The sequence below is a fragment of the Agelaius phoeniceus genome, chromosome 5 (genome assembly GCF_051311805.1).
Source record: "Agelaius phoeniceus isolate bAgePho1 chromosome 5, bAgePho1.hap1, whole genome shotgun sequence".
Taxonomy (NCBI): Eukaryota; Metazoa; Chordata; class Aves; order Passeriformes; family Icteridae; genus Agelaius; species Agelaius phoeniceus.
The window spans coordinates 40,618,527-40,639,955 of record NC_135269.1 but is presented as its reverse complement, the minus strand read 5'-3'; the positions used below and the strand labels follow the sequence as shown (position 1 = coordinate 40,639,955).

General features: G+C 40.6%; 1 protein-coding gene across 1 annotated transcript; it reads right to left on the bottom strand.

The window, feature by feature from the left end:
- Window positions 1-934: 934 nt before the first annotated feature.
- On the bottom strand, window positions 935-21,207 carry GNS (glucosamine (N-acetyl)-6-sulfatase). The gene is made up of 14 exons (XM_054631590.2): window positions 20,951-21,207; window positions 20,362-20,421; window positions 19,506-19,712; window positions 18,366-18,431; window positions 17,852-17,950; window positions 15,438-15,605; window positions 11,971-12,053; window positions 10,524-10,642; window positions 9,791-9,894; window positions 9,348-9,449; window positions 8,036-8,143; window positions 7,252-7,362; window positions 5,311-5,471; window positions 935-4,506 (listed from the first exon to the last, which is right to left on the bottom strand). Exons 1-14 carry the CDS (start codon window positions 21,113-21,115, stop codon window positions 4,431-4,433), a joined length of 1,629 nt encoding a protein of 542 aa, XP_054487565.2. The 5' UTR covers window positions 21,116-21,207; the 3' UTR covers window positions 935-4,430.
- Window positions 21,208-21,429: the final 222 nt, after the last annotated feature.

The following is a 21,429-nucleotide window of genomic DNA, read 5'->3' as shown; positions in this document are numbered from 1 at the left end:
TCCATCCCTTGAATGAAATATTAAGGCTGTGTATTTCTTTTTCTAAAAGAGGTGATTCCTTTAGCCTTGTAACAGCAATTTTCTTCACAAATGCGGCTTGTTCTTAGAAATTAATGACAAGATGATGTGGCAAGCTTCCATAACTCTAATGGTAGTGTCACTTGGGCTGTCAGTGCTGGGAATGTCTAAGTAATACAGAGCTGCCCTTTCTTGTGGTGCTACAGTAAACTTTATAGTTTTCATAAGCTGGAACATCAAAAGAAAGCAAGCAATGTGCAGGCAGCCATTAAATATTTTTGTCTACTTAATGGAATACTGTACTGCCCTGCTGAAGGAGAAATGAAACTGATACCCACATGGTTAAGCAGAAATACAAATAAAATGCAGAAATACATGTTTTAACAGCTTGTGAAAGCCTCAGACTTAAACAGGTTAAAGGTGTACCAAGTCACCACCTTCTACAGTTCAGGAAATGTATTTTTAAACAGAATCATCCAACAAATTCAGCTCTGTAACAGGGATGGAGGTGAAGAAGTAGCATGTATCTTATTGTTGGTCACAGTTCCCATTTTGGAAAAAGCCTCACATGGGATTTCAGTCTTCCTCTTTCCTGGGGCAGAACATATTACTCTTAATTATGAATAGCAGTTTCTCCATTGTGCTTTCTGTTTTCCATCTCTTCAACTACACAGGTTTCCAAGGAAATGCAAGCAAGTACAGCTTCTATTTCACTCACCTCAGGTGCAAAGTAGTCAGGTGGTATCCTGCTAGACACTAATAAGATTCCCTGTGGCCATATGAAGTAGCCCATTATAGGCAGGAGGGCAGTAAAGCAGAGGCTTTTAAGGGCTTATAAAATAGGAATTCAGCCATTACACACATGACACAGCTTATTCCTGTAGGAAAGTTTGACTCAAGCTCAGTAACAAAGATAGGAAGTTTGATAGGCAGTTTATTTTTTCTTTCTTCAAAAGTGCAGCAGTGAACAGGGTCCTCTGGAAGGGCACTTTCTAAATAGATGTTCAAAACAGCAGAAATACACTCACAACATGCTACAGCAAAGTATGCTCACATACAGAGAGACATACAAAGATAATTCATTTTAATTGAATCACAATAAATGACAGCTGTTTCATTATGTTCATATACTGTTATCAGCTTGATGAATCAGTCTCAAATTTAACTTGATTGAAAAGGTATTATACCTGCTTTGGGTGTTTCCATGTACATGTTCCTGCTACATTCCCCAAAATGAAGATGCCCAGTTTTCTGGGCCCACGTTGGGTAAACAGGTACTGGCTGTATTCACTTATGCTGAAGTGATGATAATGAATGTTGGTTTGATTTATGGTAACATGAGGAAGTTATTAATTGTATTTCTCCCTGTATAGTATCTACTTTACCAGATCAGATCATTAAAAAAATCACAGCTCTGCTTTTGGTAATAATGATTTTTTAAAAAAGTAAAAAACATGATCACATTTTATTTAAACTCAACTCTGTACCAGTAAGGCCCTTTATTTAAAACTCTGTACGTTTAACATGAATGCCTTCCATAACCAGGTATAGATGCAGCCATGGTCAAATAACACATGAAAGGGAATATCCAGAAAGACCATTTAGTTTTCAAATAACTTAGTTGGGAATTAGATCTGGATAAGAGTCAAAGATCCTTCATAGTGGTTTTTTTAATTATCAAGGATAAGAATTAACACTGTTCATTTGTGGCTGTAAAAATACTCAGAATTAACTGCTTTATGGCAACAGACACTAGTGATAAACTGCTCTAAAAGCAATGGAAGGCAGGCAGCTCTTGGTTCCTGTTCTTCCTTTAACTACATGCTTAACAATTTTCAAGTCTTTATCAGAAGTGGGAGCGAATCAAATATTCTTCTAACCCACTAAGTAAGGACTGATTAATTTAATTCTGAATTTTAGTTTAATAGAACATTTACTACCTAGGCCAGAATTCAGGTATAGTGTGGTTCTCTGACAGTGAGTGTGTTAAATTACTGAGCCTTGCAATGAAATGCTTTACAGGTATGTGCAGACAGCAAGAGTATTAATTTGGGTAAAACATCTGGTCACTCATACTGAATAATCTGCATCAATTCTGTCAACTTTCATATTACTAATTAGGCAAAAAATAAATTAATTCAAAAGAACATGTCCTTGTTAGGGCTTAAAATCACTTTAAGAAAAGACTGTATTAGAGTTACATTTCTGTACTCATAAGGAAGTTTTTTTCTAATAAGGAGCAACAAAATGCACATTACTTGCACTGAAACTTAAGCAGAAACTTGATGTAGGACCCAGATTTGATAGGACTGATGAGGGTTTAATGTGCAGCAGTCCATGTATTTCACAGTAGCCTCCACACAGCTACCAAAATGAAGTTTAAACAAAGAACAGGTCTGAATTGCTAGAATTCTTCAAGCAAAACACTACCTACATGAGCTCAGTAAGAAAACCCTTGGGAGCATGAAGACAACTTTGGTTTGGTTTCTAGAGACAAAACAGTGTATAAAGGATACTGATGGCCAATACTAAAGCTTGAGAAACAAAAAGCAGGATAAAGCTACAGCTGTAGTTGAGAAAAAAAAAAAAGTCCTGAGTTTTTGAAAGCATGTAAGGAGTCTGACTATCCAAAACCCTCTGCATTTATACAGATGCCTCAGCTGAAACATTACCTTTCAAGCTTTTTTTTTTCTTCCAAATATTTGGTCACTTCTGAGAGATTTGAAACAAAAGTTCTATAAAAACCAAGCCTGTAGACCACCACAGAAGTTTGCAACTCTAAGCTACATTAAGGACTTCTGTGCCTTAGAACTAAAAGCCAAGAAAATTCAACTTACTTTATTGTAGCATTGCTTGTATCCAGTTGGTGGATCTGCACACTGGGGTATGCATCTTCACAGTTTTTAGTCATACTTTGTTGCATACTTAATGATTGGTTAAAATAATCATGCTCTCTACTGGGGTAAGAGATGTGAAATAACTGAACACTAAATAGTTTTGCTACAGTTTGTTTGACAAGGGAATGATTATCATGCCTGAAAACAGAGTTGATTTGCCCACAAGCAACACAACTTGTCTTGCAGAAGATCCATAATTCAGTGTTTCCAGATGGTGTTTTGCCAGTGAATCTATACAGAAGTTGCATGGTAATGCAAGTTTGTGTGTTTTTCAAGATTTAGAAAGATACTGAAGTTTGGGTGCACATGATGGCTGCATTTCAGATAAGCCTAATCAGAAGGCTGAAAAGGCATCACCCTTTTGGAGGGAAACCAAGTGACTTCTGCCATGCAGACCTTTGGTGTGAAGGCCACTTTTTGAAGGTTCCTAGTAGTTAGGCCTCAATCAAAAAGCAACACTCTATGAAGCATTTAAACTGCCTAAAATAGCTCTTAGCCTAATGTCTAGTGAGCAATGATTCTAGGATTTATTTTTATCTAGTTGCTTTCAAAATAATTTACCTTCAAGAATCTAATCAACATAAGAAGTTAGACAATTCAAGACATTTGGAGGTTAGAAACAGATCATCTCTACTGTGGTACCCTGGTTGTTGGATTTTGTTTATTTTAGTATTACTTCTGTTTGTGTATTAAAACAGACTGAAGAGTTAGCTCAAAGCACAGGCACACTTACTTGAATTCTTGTTAGTATCAACAGTCTCTTAACTCACTAGGAAGTCAGTCTAAAACCCTAAAAGGTTTTTCAGTAGTACACAGTAACCCAGCCTAGCATTTAAAACCAGGAGGCTGAAATTACATTCTTGTTTGCAAGCTACCAAAGCTGTCCTACAAAATTCATTGGTCTCATCTCAAAGTGGTCTCATTGAAAGAGACTATTTAGTAGATGGATTTTAATTCTGTACAAGACACTTGCTGCTCAGATCCTACACTTTTGACTAATGCCCTTCTACTCTCTTTTGGGCTAGGTTGCTATTGTCCTTAACAGCCTGGAGCTCAATACAGGAAACCTATAATTAAGCACAGATTTTAAGGTCTGTGACACTGAATATGGGTGAGCATTACTGTGCAATAGCACCTGCCTATCTAACCTGACTCAAATACACATTTACTTATTTTTTAGAACAAAATAAACTGTTCAGATTCATAGACATAGGTTCACCTCTGTGCCTGTGATATGAAAAGGTAATTGAAAGACAAAGGTGGTAATCAACGATCTGAGCAAGACAGATTAGCTGTGTCTAACAATTTACAGTTAGAGTTCAGCTGTAAAATATATATATATATATATTGCACAAGGCAACCAGCTAAAGACAAGGGGTTTCCTTCCAAACGGGGTTTGAAAAGCCCATTAAACGTCTTCCAGCTGTAATCAGCGAAAGTTAACAGAGACAGACCTGCTGCAGTCACTGGAGGAACTGGTTTGGAGGAGCCCATTGCAAGAGGCCCTTCAGGGTTTTACAAGAACTGTGCAGAAAACCTCCGAGCCCGCAGGCCGTGATTGCTGAACATGAGCCGTGGGTCAAACCTGTACCTGTAGAGAGGAACAAACACAGTCAGTGTCAGCTGCTTGGCTTGCAGGGACCAGCACTTCAACAGAGCTTTGTGCTGGAAGAGCTCTGCTACGAGGCTCTGTGAGAAGCTGCTTCCTCAGCAGTACACTGCAGTGCTATTACAACAGATAAACTGTAACAACATGCAACCAAAAAGCTGAGTCTCCCAGGAAATAAATCCTAGCTACAATGTACAGGCAGCATAGGGGCATGTATAGCATCAAGCGTTCAGGAGCTACATTCTAACAGAAAGCTTTGCTGTCCCAAATGACAAACTTATGCAGCACTTTAAGGACACTATAAGGACATTTTAAATACTGCTTTAAAAAGCTTTGGTGCAAATGATCAGTGACTGAGTTTTGAGGCACAAAGTGCTATTTACTTCCAACAGGTAATACAGAGAGCTCAGGAAACAATCTTGCAAAGAGCATCTACAGGAACAATCAGAGCTAGTACTTGGAAAATATCTGCCTAGAGAAACCAGCAGAACTTTTCCTGGTTTGCAGGCAAACCTGAGGTCAGTCTCTTGCCTATTCAAAACAGCAAAAGTGTACAGTTGTGCTAAGTCAACAATGTCTGACAACATTAAAGTACTAGTATCAAATCATCCAAGTTATACATGGTAAGCTAAAATACAGATTAACCATTAAAAAATAGCAGCATCAAGCAAACATCTCTATTAAAAAGCCAGTAGGTACATCACAAAAACCCTCTATAAAGCTGAATTTAAAAACTGCATAGTTATATTTCAAAGTGTTACAGTAATGAAGTGTTACAGTGTTTACCCTGGATCGAAGACACCTGGTGTGCGGCAGGTTGCTCCTGAGCAGGACTGCAGCATCATTAGTCGATAGTTCATCTTCTCTAGAATTTCTTGATCAATTGTTTTAGCAATGTTATTGATCTGGTGTGGATCTGCAGTCAAGTTATACACTTCCACAAACACCTGTAGAAGAAAGTTCCTGCACTGTATTAAGTAAGTCCTGAATGCTAATTAACAGTCTTATTATTTGGGAAGAATGCTTCATGGCAGCACACAGTCTCAGATGTTAGTTTGAACTCTGCTGCAGCAGCCAAAGTTTTGCCGTAGCACAGTTTTGTTGGAAAAGTTTTTACTTTCATCCAAAGTACTCACCTGTCACAGCAGATTCTTTTCCAACACTTGTCTTATGACTGTAAGACTCCAGTAAGAGGCCTTGCCTAAGCTGGCAGTCTTTTCACTAATGGATCTCAAAATAACTTTATTTCATGACCATCACATCAACATTCTACACTCATTAGCTACTTAGAGCTATCATACCGAGACAGGTGTCTTAACTTCATGTAAGAAATAGCTGAATACAAGAATGCTACAGCCTCAAACAGAAAAAGCTTATTCTGCATGCATGTAATTTGAGTTTTGTCTGGAGGATTTTAGGGCAGACTTGTTTTTTGGTACATTAAATCTCTAGACACATCTGTGGGACAAATACTGGTCAATAGTATCTCAAGAATTTAGCTGTGGTTTTGTCTGTGCTAGAGTAAGAGGCCTGACTGCAGATGATACTGATAAAAACTGGCTGAGTTGTGTCTAACTTTGATAAAGACATATCAGACAGACTTTGGCCTTTTTCTCACAAGGTTCACAGCAAGGTTATAGAAGCCACATTGTTGCACCTTTCCCATACTGTTGGTGTTATTCCACCTAGCTCAGGTATGCAGAGTGATCCAAAAATGCCACAGCCATACCTTCTTAGTAGAAAAATCCCAAAGTGACATGAAGAGTATTATTGAGTCAACTTTGGAGACTACTTTTACAAAGAAATCCACGAGACTTGTTTAACTTGATCATCGTTTGTCAGAAAGGGGAAAACTGAAGTCAAGGGTCTGCTAATTGATATTTTGGTTTCCTCTACAGCTTTTGACACTAACTGCAAAAACATCTTGTGGGATTTCCTCCCCTGGCTTAAGCTGCTCATTGTAGACTATCATACAACATGTTGTGTGGTACGTGTTACTGGGCATACCTGCTGTTCATGCAGTGCCTGCACAGCTGCTGCCAGCACAGTTTGTTAGATCTGTGACCCAGCTGCCTCAAGCCCCACATGCTTGTTGGAGCAGCTGTGTGCAAACAAGCACAACTCAAGATCAGCCCCGTGACACACCACCTTTTGTACGCACAGCACGTGCTCCTGTAGAGAAACCTGAGCAGCCTCTGAAGGGGGGACGTTATGTCCCTTATACCCAAACTACTCGAGATAAGGTCAGAGACCTTTCTCACAGTTGTAATTGCACCACTATTTTTGCCAGACAAACAAGGAAATAATAGGTAAGAAATTATTAACCTGGAATTTCAGGTCTTTCCAAGTAAAAGAGTTGAACCTCTGCTGTGTTTATGGTATCAGAAAATATTTGTTGCTTAAAAGAGAATGCTACATGGAGCTAGGCTAAGAGAGAGAACTGAAACCAGCCCAGCACAGCTCCCTGTGAGGCTGTTAGGTGATACCAGAAGGTAATAATCATAGTTTGGGCCTCACTCCCCTCCCACACCCCTTTTTCCCAAAACCCTGCAGTTCAACTACAGTTTTGGTCAAACATTCACAATAGGAGATAAGTACTTGAGTGTTTATCCTGCAAGCAATGCCAGTCTGCCTTTCAGAGTACTTCATGGAAACCTTGAGAGCTGATAAGAGTGCAGACAGACACAGGTTGTGCACAGCTGACATCTGCTAGTCAGACAGACTTACCTCCCGGTCATCAAACTCACAGTACTGCAGGTCCCAGGCAGCTGACAGGGTCCTTACACAGGCATATGTGTTGTTATAGGAATCTTCACACACACAGTCTGGGAAGCAGTGCTGTGAGGCAAGCAGCAAACAACAACTTCAGGGCAGAAGATGAACTTTTCCTAGAGTCTGTACCAGCTCATGCTAACTGCAGCTAACAGATGAACACCCAGATCTTAATTTAACACGTGCAAATTTCCACTGGGGATTTTAAGCAAAAACTCAGTGTTGCTATTAAACTCACCATGACTAAGTGCATTTTGTCTGGGAAACAAATGTACATACACAGAAGAGAACAGCACAACACACTACTGAAGACAGCACCAATGGGATGCTTTACTTTAGTAAAGCAAAGCAAACTGCTTCAATTTAGAGAGTAACTAGTGACTTAAATAATAACCACAAACAAGAATTGTGCAATTGTGCAGGTTACTGAAAGTTTAGAAAGAACATTATGTCATTGTCACACACTTGACTTAAGCCCACACCTTCATGAAACAGTCTCCAGCCCTGAGGCTCCATAGATTCCCACTGAAAGGGTTTTTGTGATCTCTCTGGTCATATGGACATACCAGTTCCACATGGCTGGACATCTCCTTCCAATTGTGAAATGCTAACAGGAGCTACAGAGCTGGCTCCTACTTACCAACACACTGGGAGCTTCCATACAGAACCAGGTTAGCCCACACAAACAGGTTTAATTCAGCAGCTAGTCTCTAATATTAACAGATCTTGTCTTACTTACTGTGACTCCAGGTCCTAGGCCAGGACAGGTAGGATCACTGCCATTGTATCCTTCTCCTTGGTACTCCACCAAGAAGTCTGATCTCCACGTGACATTTTTGTCTCCTCTCTACAAGAGATTAACACAACTTAGTATCTACTGTAATGTGAAATAGAAAAAATTCTCCATGCTTGGAATAACACTAACACTGTCCACTGCTTACTAGGCAGTATCAGTCTTAAATAATTAGCTTTAGGTTAGAAGGTCTTGTGTAACTGAAGACAAGGATTAAACCAAAAATATTAGTACACCTTCCTGTGAGGGTTTAAAATACTATCTTCAATTTGTAAAGATCATGCAGTAGTACCAAGTAGGAGCCACATGACCAAATACTACTATCCTACAGACAAGATCCCTGCAACAAGGCTGTTTCCCTTTGATTTGTATCACATTACCACAACAGATGGAAAAAAGATACCCTTGGCAAAAAACCAACCAAATAAAAAAAGAAACAGCTTTAAGAAACAACTAGGTTTTAAGCTGGTCTATTTGTAGCTGCATTTTAAAAGACGGAGGAAGATGAAAGTTTACAGTTAATATACAGCACCACCACAGGCATATGCAGCAAAAGAATGAGTTTCAAATTTGATTCCACCAGAGTTTAGAACAGGTGCCTTTTACCTGCTTCTGTCTAAAGAACAGCTTAAGGTTTGGATACAAGGTTTAAAGACCAAAGCACCATTTGAAGTCTGGATGATCTTTCCAAGCTTACTTTCCAAGTAAGCTGCCTTCAATTTATAGACTAAATTTAATTAAAACTAAACAGATCACCTGCAAGCAGCTTTATTTAAATAGGCTTCTGCTCACCTCTTAGAAAGGTCAAGTTTACTTTATAAAACCACATGCACTCTCTTTTAGAGTTTGGCAGGAAACACCAGTTCTACTGAAAATGGAGTCAAACCAAAGATTTAATGAGAACAGTCTGCTTTTCTCCTATTCCTATGCTGAGAAAAGCTAAGGAAAAGGGGAAGGAGAATGTAAGATGGAAACAAAATACAGGCTTCAAAACCGGAATTATTACAAATGTGAGAATTATCCAAAGGATGACACAACTTTCTATTGGAATATGACCACAAAGTTGTAGTGCTTATGAAAATACATCTGCATTGAAACATACCTACTTTTTTTATTCAGCTATGAGCATCCCACTTGAAAACAACATCAAAGGAAGAATCTGGGTTATGAGTCAACCTAATCTATCAAAGGAAGTAACACTGACTTTGAAGAATTACCCCTCCAAGAACTGTAGGTTACTATCCCTGTCCCTACTTACCAACAGTGGCAACAGTGACATCCCATCCATCTGGGTCTTATTCAAGTCATATCCCGCAATATCCAGAATAGTGGGACCCAAATCAATATTTGCAACAAGCATCTGCAGGATGAGAAGAACTTAACTTCAGAAGTTCAGAACCTATTTTAAACACTACCTAATTTCATTTTTATGGGCTAATCATCCCTGTAACATTGAAAAGCAGTGGTAGAGAATTTGGAAAGTGAGTTCAAAATAATTTGCTTTTGTGGCCTGCAATGCCTTAATTTGATTCAAGCAGGAACAGACAGCTTTTTTATGAGGAGGCCTTTGCACTTTCTTCCACTCTGTGTACTTCATTTTATGGATACATATATATGCAGGGCAACAAATCAGCAGCTAAAGTGGTAACTGTGAAACAACATTAAAAATAAATCTGTACTGGGATTCCACTTCTTTCTTACCTTGTTTGTCTGATTTGGTTTTATCCCTGGTCCTCGAACAAGCAATGGAACTTTGATATCAAACTCATAGAGCTGCCGTTTGTCTATTGGCAAAGAAAACTGGCCTAAACAAGAGAAGATGGAAAAGTTAAATGGCTTCTTGCTTACATTATCAGCCTTGTGCTACCATAGTGTGGTTTGGGTTGGAAAGGACCTTACAAAGATTATCTAGTTCCACCCCCTCTGTTAGGGGCACATTATTACCACCAGCCCCTTTTTAAAAAAGAGAGGTTGTTAACCTGAACTATATTAACAAATTGGAGGACAGCAGAGATAACTTCAAAGTATAAGCCATATCTAACAAAGCTTAACAGCTTAGATACTGCACTTCTAGTTGTACAACATGATACAGACAAGTCTTTGACATATTTTTACTGGATAACCCTCTTATAACAACTCTTCCTACAGAACACAGAGACCCTTCCTTTATATTTCTCTCCTAATTTTATGCACACCAGGATACACTAGTAAAAATTAATGCTGAAAACCACAACCAAAAAAACCCCAAAAAATACCAATGAAATCCCAAACACCCCACACTACAACTCCAGATTGTTTCGCAATTCAAATCAGTACTTCTGACATGTATGGTTTCTACAGCTGCTGCTCCCATTTTCTGGAGTGGTCACGAGGGTGAAAGGTTATGCAATTCCTGGATCCTCTACAAATAAGCAGTAAGCAGTGAAAATCTTACCAGTGTGGAAGCCATTGTCTGATGTGTAAAAGATGTATGTGTTGTCTAACTCTCCATTCACTTCCAATTTCTTCACGAGTTTCTCTATCAGGTCATCTACTGACAGCAGAGTTTGCCACCTATACAGAAACAAAGTACTTCACATTTGACTGTGAACAATTTGGAATAACCTGACTGCAAGTAGGGCACTTATACCCTGCTTCCAGTCAGCACCATATGCACTGTAAGTGAATTATTTTGTTTACAAATCCTGAAAACAAACTTCATAGACTACTATACTATTTTAAAGGCTGCAATTAAAGATAGAAATACATTGTTTGTATTCAGTTCTTGTTGACTTCTGTAGTGTCTGTGAAAGACATCAAAATGCTGATTACTCCTTATCTGGACACAGTGAAGACAAACCTTGAAACGTCACAGTGACAAAGAGTCTCCTGCAAGGTCATTTGTTATTAGTTCTTTATATGTAGCTAAATATTAAAATGCAAAACAACCATGAAGTTAGTTGTCTTTATGGGATCCTTTCTGCTTGAAAACTGTACCAGCTGTTTTGTATTACTCATGTAATGGTAGGGTCCATTATTTCAGTATATCTAAAGCCTTTGACAGCTACAAGTTCTTTTCTTTGTCATGGGATTTGCTGCTGAGAAAAGTGATTGCTTCCACTACCCTCTACAGACTAGTATCATGCTGAACTAACTACAGCTAGTCAATTCTCGGATTCTGCTGTCTCTCAGCTTAAAATTTTGTTGCATAATTTTTACCTTCATGTTTTATAAAGCAAAAGTCTGAAAAATATTGGGTTTCCATCTTCAAAGTGACAAGACAATGCCTGGTAACAGCTCAAAATGCAGATCAACACTTTAGGTGATGTTTGTTTAAAGACTTTTAAAGAAAGCATATGTGGTGCAAAAAACTACCCTTGCTCTTTATTAAAAAAGGGAACAAGTCATGTCTGCACATTATTCACCACATCCCCTTTATAAAAAGGAATCTAGCACTTGCCCTGGCCTGTACATTGCCATGTACAGACTGAGAGACAAGATTAATAAATCAGATCAGCTGGCAGACAGATCAACTACATTTGATGTACATCATGTAAGAAACTGGAATTAAGTGAAGTAGAAGGTAAGGCCATTTTTAAATAAAACCCTGTGGTGGACTGAAAGAAAAGCAATAGAGAGATCAGGTGCAATTGGTCTTTTTTGTGACAAATAATGGCAGCATTTTTGAATATGATATTTCTGAAGCCAAAGTTTTTTTGCAAAATGTAAACAAAGTCAGGAGGTCTTCTGAGACAAGTGTCAGAGAACTATTAGGGATAATCTGATATCAACTGTTATTAGAGGTAATCTGATATCAATTGTGAGACTTACTACAACTTTTTTTAAAAATCCACACCTTATAAATTCTGATTAGAAACCTTAAGCAACAGAAAAATTCTTACCGCTTTCTGTAAGCATCATCAAGAAACTGTATTGAAGAGTTGCTCATTGGAGTCTTTGCTTGTCGAATTAACCAGTGCTTGTTCTAAAGAGAAAAAACCAACAAAGATTAGAGTATGGGAGAAGTATCAGGTTTTAAGCCTTTCTTAGAGCAATTACAAAACCAATTCCTGTGATAAAGTCAGGCAATGCTATCAAACTGACCTGACTTTGGTTTTCCCTGTTGGTTCATGTAAAAATTAAGTTTCAAGATTAAAATACATTACAGCTCCATTATGCTTGGCCCTTGATGTGAAGAAAACAGATATGGATCTTTTCAAAGCAGTTCAGGGAAGAAAACTCTGAAAGGATCTAGGGAAGGCTCTCTCAGAGGTAAAAGTGTGATAGTCTAAGATGTGAGGAAAGCAATGTGAAACATTGAGCATCATTGTAAGATTGGACTTGGTTGTCAGAAGTGAGGTACTTTTGGGACTAATTTGGCGATCATCTCAACAGGTAGCAAGGTGGGCAAAAGCTCCTGCACCCAAAGCAATTAGAATTATTAAAGTTATAAACAGGTGAGTTCAAATATCTGTAACAGTGCCACTATCAGATTCTTGGCAGTCTAAGAAATCAGGGCTGGTGACTACTGAATGGAACAGAACATTATTATTTTATTTAGATTTTGAATCCAAACCAAGAGCATTTCTTTAGCTGCAGCATCATGGATTCTTCTAGATGTATTCCCAACTTTCAGAAACAGCCCCTTCCTTTCTTTCCTCATCTACACCCCCAAAGTAACAGAGATGATGTAATTTATATTAAAAGTGATACTCCCACATTGAAGGACCAGTCTGAGCTGGATCACCTGCTGTACAAATACATGGGAAGGTCTGTTGTGAACAACCTGAAAGTTAGTATTAGTGGGAATCAGAACAAAGAGAACAGTCATGTCAGAGCAGCTTTACATTTTTCATTTAGTAGGTCAGAGATGACCCACTCATCACCCTCAGCTTAAGGCTGTATTTAGGTGGTCACTCCTCTGTGTAGAGCCTCTTGTAATGCAATTTCCCTCCTGTCACAAGCAAATGACTGAAGGGCTCAGGCTTTAGGGACTCACAACAAAGTGACTCATATCTCAGTTCCCCTATTTTCTGCTCTTGACTATGAAGGAAAGATTTTTGGCATGGAGACTTAATACTATGTCCAGTTTACTTTAATTCTGCTGCATTAAGCTGTTTCTTTTATAGAAGCTGTAAAACAATTCTCTGGAGAGACACAGTCTATCTCAGTTGAGAGAGGAAAAAGTAAGGAAATACAGCAGAAATCCTACCTTCAGCTCAGCAGAAGTTCTTCAGAGAACAAAGGAGCTGGCAATATCACCAGTGCACCAGCTCCTTTCACAAGGGCTGTGCCTAGGAGAGGAGCTTCATAAAGCACAACCATACTAGGTAAATCAGGGAGGTAAGCAACCTAGTGCAGCAGAATCCTCCTCTTTGAGTATTTTATTCTTCTTAGCTTTCTCTGAAGTTTCAAAATCTTCACACAGCACTCAAACACCTTTGTGGATTTCAATAAACTTCACACTCAGAGTTCTCAAATCTGCTTCCCTGTCATGTCTCTTTTGCATTTATATACAAAGCAGTCCACCAATCCTGCTGCCCCTCTAAGCTCCATTCTTGGAGAAATTTTAGGAGACTGAGACAATATACAGTGTGTTGCAAGAAACAGAACACAACTGAGCTTTGATGCAGGAAAAACAAGGCCTGCAAGGGAGATACTCAACACATATCTTAAACAACTTCTCTTTTAGAACAGCTTAGATAAAACTCATCTGGTCTACTCAGATTCTGACCAGTGACATATACAAGAGTTTAATTCCTATTTTCCATGCTAAGATTCTGCCTAAATGGTTCCTCTTAGTAGCTCTTGCCCACATGCAGTACAAGGAAGTGAGGGAACATTTCTTTAGGAGTCAAGACTATACAATCCAACACTGTCAAGCAAGCATTACAACATCAGTGAGGGTCTGAGCCTATTTCCTGCTACGTTTACTGCTACTGCAGGAGTCATGCTTGCCCTAGACAGTGAAGCTCTAGAAAACACTGAAGTTCCAAGAAGACTTAGGCTTCAAGACCACAACACTGCCAGCTGCATAAACACACATTAGCTGTGTCTAGGAAGGAAGGTAATGCTAGTCTGTTCCTCTATTAAAACTGCTGTATCCACAGATACCAACTGCCAAACATTAAGCCCAGCATTTTGTTCTGTGTTATACAGACACAGGCAGAGCTTTTACACCACATAAAGGAACTCCACAGTGCATATTTTGCTAGCTGCTGACTTCACTGGTCAAGTTACTTCTAAATCACTATTTTGAAAGCACTTTATTACAGTAATGGAGTCTTAAGACCAAATCTGGAATCCCTTTATGGAAGAAAAAACCTCAATTTGATTCCCATTCTCTAGTTTGAAACTTAAAAAGATTGGGCTAAAATACTTGTTACTGCCTGCAGCCCTTTTCTGTCCTTTCATTCATGTTTCTTTATCATACTGATGAGCACATGGTCATTTTGCAAGCTAGAGTCTTCAGCTAAAAACAAGTCTCATTCTGTACTACAGGAGTCACAGGGACCTGAAGTATGACTGGGGTGCTGATAAGGATTTAGGCAACATTATCTCAGTCTTAAGATTAGAAGCAAATCTTGAAGCTAAATAAATGAACACTGAACAGCAATGTGTTCTAGATTTTAAATTACTTGAATAAAAAATAAAAAACTTCTCTAAGTTTTCACCAAATAAACTGCTTGAGAAGTTCACACACTGGCAGAGTAAATTGCAGCAGATTAGTCTGAACTAGACCATATCTGGCCATATTTGCCGGCAGTAGAAGGTACTGCCCTGTCACAAGGATGTCTGAATCTGTAACACTAGGTTATTTTAGCAAACAAGTTTTCAAAGCACTCACTAACCCTGGGCCCTATGGTTCATGATTCCAGAGTCCTCTGATTAACCTGACATGCTTCCACCTTGGGGAAGCTTTGCCATGAGCTCAAGGAATGGACTGCCCCCATCCACAAGCAGATGTGGGAAGGAAGAAAGGGCTCTTGCCATTCTTCACCCAAGCCTTTGAGTAGCACATTGCCTATGTGCTCCCCTGAACATACCAAGTGCAATCATAAGAAATTTTAAAGAGCTTCAAAAGAGTCTAGAAATGGGACACGAATGCACTTTTTGTCTTTACCAATCATAATTCCATTATACTACCATATCACTCTTGCCACTGTATTGTTTTTTCACAAGACATTAGCGTGCAAATATCTCAAAGTCACAACAAACTTATCTGACCCTGACACACACCGATTTAACATGACTGAACGACCAGTAGTCATAGCACTCGCCTATTTTAATCTAACATGCAAGGCAGGGCCACTGCCTTCTGCTCTCACAAATGAGAATAACCCACACCACTTCTTGCTAGTTCGCTTACCTTGCCATGAATATTAAAATTGCTGTTCCTTGGGGCACTGACATTCTGAAAGCTCTTTGTATACTGTGGAGCAGGTGTCCAAGGGGAGTGCGGTGCTGGGGTTGCGATCATCATAAAGAAGGGTTCAAAATTAGATTTGTACTCCAAGAAGTCCAATGACATGTTGGCCTGTGAAGTGTTGTTGGAGAAGAAAAGTCATGCCTCAAAGGAAAAGAGCAGCTATTTGACAAATCCAAACTATACATTCATAACTTATTTAGAGCTCGGTAATACTGCAAACATTTAAACTATTTCAAAAACTTACTGCTTGCTCATCTACAACTGTCTAGAACAGCAGTTCATAATAAAAATAACCCCAAGTGGCTCATGTTAAACAAATCATTTTTCTCACATCTTCAAACGACTTTCTACTTCAGACCTTTGCATGAATTAGACCTGGAAAGCTCATCAGAAGTTTGGGCCTATTCCAAGTACAACAAAATCCACCTATACTCTGGTTTAATCAAGTAAAATCAGAGCTTTCTTCAACACAGTCCAAGTCTGAGACTTTAAGATGCTATCTGCCATCTGACAGATCCCAGTTTAAGAGCTTCAGCTTTCTTGAGTAATAGCAATAGTTCTGAAAAAAAAAAAATTCAGCCCCACTGTTTATAGCCTATGCTCATTCTACAGCAAGCTGCAAGATTACAAGGGTTGAAAACAGAACGTCTGGTGAAGAACAGTGCCAAAATGCACTCACACCACTGCACTTTCATTTTTGTTTCAGCCTATACACAGTTTCAAGAAGCAAGTCAAAAGAAATTGCAAGTTCCATTTTCACTTCCCCAGGTCAGCCTTTAAAATTACAGCTTCAAAGGTATTACTTGTAGATGAGTTCTTCAGTATTCAAATCTTGCAACATTTTTTTCCTGCCTGATTAGTACACCCCATTTTGGATATCCTTTTCTTTCTCAAGGAAAAAAACAATACACCAGGAATTCCCTCTTCCTTCCTTCTAAATTTAGCATCTAAGCAACAAGGGCTCAACTTCAGTTATACGTCAGCAGAGTCATGAAAGGATAAGAACCATTCAGAAACTCATAGCGTGGCCAACTTTGATTTCATTAGGAGCTTAAAGTGCAACATGTGAGAAGTGCAGTAAAAAGATTCAGGTGTTTGGATGCTTAATACCAGACTCAAATACCCAGGTGCCCTTACACAAGAAAGCTTGAGCATCATATCACGCAACACAGGAACTTTGCATAAGCAATTTATTCCTGTGCACTGCCCAGCAAATGAATTGAACACTGTCTCTGGAATGCTGGTTACATGTTTGGTAACTCCAGGAAGAAAGTAACACGCTGAAAATTGTGATGCACTGCTGTATCAAATAAGCAGTTTATGCAACAATGACCTGTTGGACAAAATGCTTACGAGCTGCTGAAGGATCAAAAAAACCCAGTACAATGCCTGTAATAGGATAGTCTCACTTCTGGCTTATCAATTCCAATCTAGCTTTAGACAATGTAAATCTAAATTTAATCAGACAGCTGTTCAGTACCCTAAGAAACATCAATCAGTGCTGTTGCTAGTAAGCAGCTGTCTATATTTGAGCCCCCAGTGGAATTAAACTCCTCAGGGTGCCAATGAAACACTACAAGACTGGAGGAGGAGACATTTCTAGAGAAGAGTTTCAGCGAGTGCTAACCTATACACTGTAACAGCACATCAAATTATGACTCCAGCTTGGCAGACAGGGGGACAATCCCCCCCCCTCCCCCCAGCCCCTTGCCAAACAGGGCCTTGAGAGAGCTAAAGTAACTCTTCCATCCCTCCTTAAAGGATCTGACATCTTTGTTACCTGTCTTTATTTTATGCAGATAAAGAGGCTAAAACCTCCCCGAACAGCTACACATTGCCCTCATATACTATGAAAGATTGATTAAGCTTTAATATTTACAAGTTATCAGACTGATGGAGTTGGAGACTACAAGATACTAACACATCATAATACCTTAGAAACAAAACATGGTGTGAAGTTTATTTTTACATGCTTCCTGCTGAAATCCTGGCCCAGTTAATCTGTTACAGAAGTTGCATATTATAATGAAACATATCCTTGTATGAAGTAATTTAAATCTCTGCCTACTTGTTTCTCCTGCAGCACAGCAGTCAGTATTAACTCCTCAGTGAGGCTACTGGCTAGCAAAAGGCTGGAACCCCTTTCCTCTGCACAGCTCAAACATAAGCCTGTCACTTTTAAATATACTCGGTCTTGCTTTGCTGATAAGTGCCACGCACCCTCACGACAGTACAATTGTCCATTTGTGAATTAATACTGCCTAATAAATTATCTCAGCCTTTCCCAAGTCCCCAGCATGAGGCATTATCTGGTCATAAGCAGTTTCTGTACCACACAGTGCAAAATTTCTTACCAGTACATCTGTCAGATAATCTACACTGTAGTTCTCGCCATGCCTTCGTGCTTTGCCATTTACTGAGAGAGTATAGTTGTAGTACTTTGAATTTTTCTCCTGTGAAAAAGAAAAGTGACACAGATACTTATTCAAAGCAACATGTACGTTGATTAATTGAAATAACCCAAATTAATTGCCCCTGAGCATTTGTAAAATAGATTATGAGCATTTGCCATAAGGATACTGCAAAAATTCTCAGAAGTGGTCTCCATCAACAAAACTGGTTTTAGTGCTATCTCACACTGCTCTGGCTTTACAAATGGCTTTCTTTTCTCCAGGCACTCAACAGGAGTAACCCTTGTAAAAGCCACAGATCCAATGTACAATTAAGGAAAAAGGGAAAGAAAATTTTCATTAAATCATTAGATGTTCTTTTCCTGCTCTTTCATGACCAGCAAAGTTAGAACACGAGTTGGATTATAAAGCAACAAAAATTAAGTTGTTAAAAAAAAAAAAAGAAAAAGTCACATACCAAAGCATACCAAAAACTCCATCCAGGAGGGACATGACCTACTCCCCCTGCATCTTCTGCTCCATACTGAAAAAAGAGAGAACATGACTCACAGTTTCAATTATGATGAATCAAAGCTAGACATTATGTTTCATATTCATGTGCTTTATTCAACACCATGTCAAGCCAAATTCAATTTCAGAATGTGGAAAACCACATATATATGCATATAAAAACACATGGAGGGCCTATTAAAGAAACCAGGGTTCAATAACTAGACAGTAACTGAAAGCTTAGCAACCATCAGTAAAATTTAAATATTACTCCCTGCTCCATTCTGCATGTGAAAATATGCAGAGATCCTGGAGAACATAATGTACATATCAAATAATGAGCAGTGATCAAAACATCCATGTGACAAGCCACTTGCAGGCTTTGTGATAATAGTTCACAAGATACTAAAGAGAATGCCACACAGACCAGCAGCTTCCTTCATCCTCCCCCAAGAGGGGTAGGAACTTCAAGTAATGCCACCTCAGTGCCAAATAATCTACAACAACTAGCCTTTAAGAAAGAAAAATAGGGAAAGTAGCTGCTGAGTCAGTGCCAAACTCAAAACAGAGGGTGCCTTAGAGCAACACAAGGGGTTTTCTCAGGGCAGCCCTCTCCAATCTACGTGGCTCCCCTAACAGCAGGCATGAGAGACTCTGCTGAGTCAAGGGATGCTCAGAGGAAGCCAGCTGAGTTTCCCTTGCCCTTGCTCCCTCAGGAACATCAGCAGACAAACCCGTGCCTGGCTATGAAGATTCATGTTCCATTGCTTTATTATCCCACCGTTTTCCAGCATGAGATGCAAAGAAAACATGCCGTTAAGAACCCTGTAGCTCATACAGCTCCTAATCCAAATCCATCACACAAAAGGAACACACAGCCTTACAGCTTTCGGTGCTGAATTTTACATCTTACTATGAACTACTAGAAACTATATCCTAGTTAAAAAGACAAAAAACCTAAAGCACACATATACAAGTGACTCAATAATAAAGTGTTGGGTAACTGCTGTAAAAGAGCTCTGAAAATACCTGTTCTCCCACAAATTTGCCTCAGTGAACACTTGACTCTTACAACAAACCACAAAAACACAAAAAAACCCCCAAATACCTCATTTAAATACTTTCCAGCAAAGAATGTTTGATAACCACACATAGCTTTGAGCAGTGCTGGGAAGGTGTATGGTTCTTGAATCTTCTGCCACAACTTGCTGCTACAGTTCCCTTCCAGAGTGTTATTGACGACATGATGATTATGTGGATATTTTCCTGTTAAAATGCTAGCTCGACTGGGACAGCAAAGTGCACTGGGGACATACTGGAAAAACAGAATGAGGAGATTTAAGACTTGGATAGTAAAACAATTTTATGCCAAAATTTACAATTTTTAAATATCAGCTAACAGGTTGACTAATATATTAAACAGTCAAACCTACTTTTCCTGGACACCCAGAATTATACCTTAAGTATTTTCACTAGTAAAAAACTGCACATGAAACCAGTTTCAGGCCTCTGCAGCACATGCCCTTCAACTTCTCACCACCAGACAGGACATGGTCTTTTAGGCAAGAAGCCACTAAAATACTGATTGTTGACTCACTCCATTATTTTAGCCACGGAGGTACACCAGAATATGAAAAGAGTGAAGTGACTTTTCATTGTGCATGAGGTTGATGAAAAGTTTGAGGAGCTTCTTTTAATATTCAGACTACACAGTTTTACTTTACAGATTAAGGAAGTGAGCACAAGTGCTTTCAGAAAGTGAAACTACAGATTTTGAACATCCCCTTAAGTTATATTCATTTTGAGACCTAAAAGTAGGTAGCAATTGAGTTTTAAAAACCTCACATCCATATCTACAGGTTTCATAAAGCTGATGGCATTTTTTGAGACCTCAGATGAGCGAAGATACAAAATACGTAAACGCACACGCCTCAGAAGTTCATACCGTTCATGCAAACACTTACTGAATTTACAAAGGTTATTCCCATCTGGGCAATAAGAGTGTTAGTCTTCTTTAGGGGGGTCTGAAAGGAAAGCACCAAAAAGGTATCAGCTAAAAATGCAAGGATGCCAGGTGAAGCCAGGGACTTGAAGCAGGCTGCCTGGAAAAAGGCCCAACACCACAGGTTTTAGGAACCACCCCGGCAAGACACTAAGAGTGCCCTTTCCTTCTCGCTAGGGCCTGGCGTGGCCACAGCGATTGCACAAGCGGGCCCAAGCGAGCCCAAGTGTGGAGTGTTTACAGGAATATCTGTCTGCAGCGGCTGTTCTAGAGAGGCCCCAGCCCCGGCGCCCCGAGCCCCGCAGAGCGGCTCATCCCACCCGTGCCATCCCCACCGTGACGCTCCTTCCGCGGGGCTGCTTGGCCTCGGGCCGCAGTGAGCCCCTGCCCGGCTCCGGGCTGGGCCCAGCGCGACCCCGAGCGACCCTCGCCCCACACCGCGCCCGCCGAGCTCGGTCTCGCCGTCCCACAGCCCGGTACGAGACCCGGGCGGGCGGCGAGCCCCCCATGCCACACTGCCGCCAGCCCCGCGCCCCCCGCCGCAGGGTTACCATGCCGCCCAGGCAGACGTCCTGGTCGTCGGTGAGGATAAGCACCACGTTGGGCCTCCGCGCCTGCCGGACTGCCCACGCCGGGCCGAGCAGCAGCAGCGCGGCCAGCGGCAGCGCCCGGAGCAGCGCGGCGGGGGACATGGCGGGGGACATGGTGGGGGACATGGCGGGGCCGCCACAGGCGCGGAGCGGCCGCGGAGCCGGAGCAGCAGCAGCGCGCGGGCCCGCCCCGCCCCCGGCGTATGACCCGGGAGCGCGGGGGGCGGAGTCACGTGGCCCGGGCGGCCGCCGCGGCCCCGCCCCAAGCCCCGCCCCCGCCCCGGGCCGCGCGCGAAGGCGCTTTGCGGGCAAGAGCTCCGCGCTGCGCCGCCGGGGGCTGGGGAAACGTCCGCGGGAGACGTGCCGGCAGGATACAGGCAGCTCTTCTGGGCAGGAGAATGGCCATCTCAGCCAAGCCATAGGGCAAGAGGCAACGGGCT

Excerpts from the sequence above, each read along its gene's own strand:
- GNS (XM_054631590.2), bottom strand. The coding sequence starts at position 21,115 with ATGTCCCCCACCATGTCCCCCGCCATGTCCCCCGCCGCGCTGCTCCGG. Across the intron at positions 10,643-11,970 it reads GATGATGCTTACAGAAAGCG|GTGGCAAACTCTGCTGTCAG; the intron begins GTAAGAATTTTT and ends GTTTCTGTATAG. Across the intron at positions 5,472-7,251 it reads GTGAGTTTGATGACCGGGAG|GTGTTTGTGGAAGTGTATAA; the intron begins GTAAGTCTGTCT and ends TTTCTTCTACAG.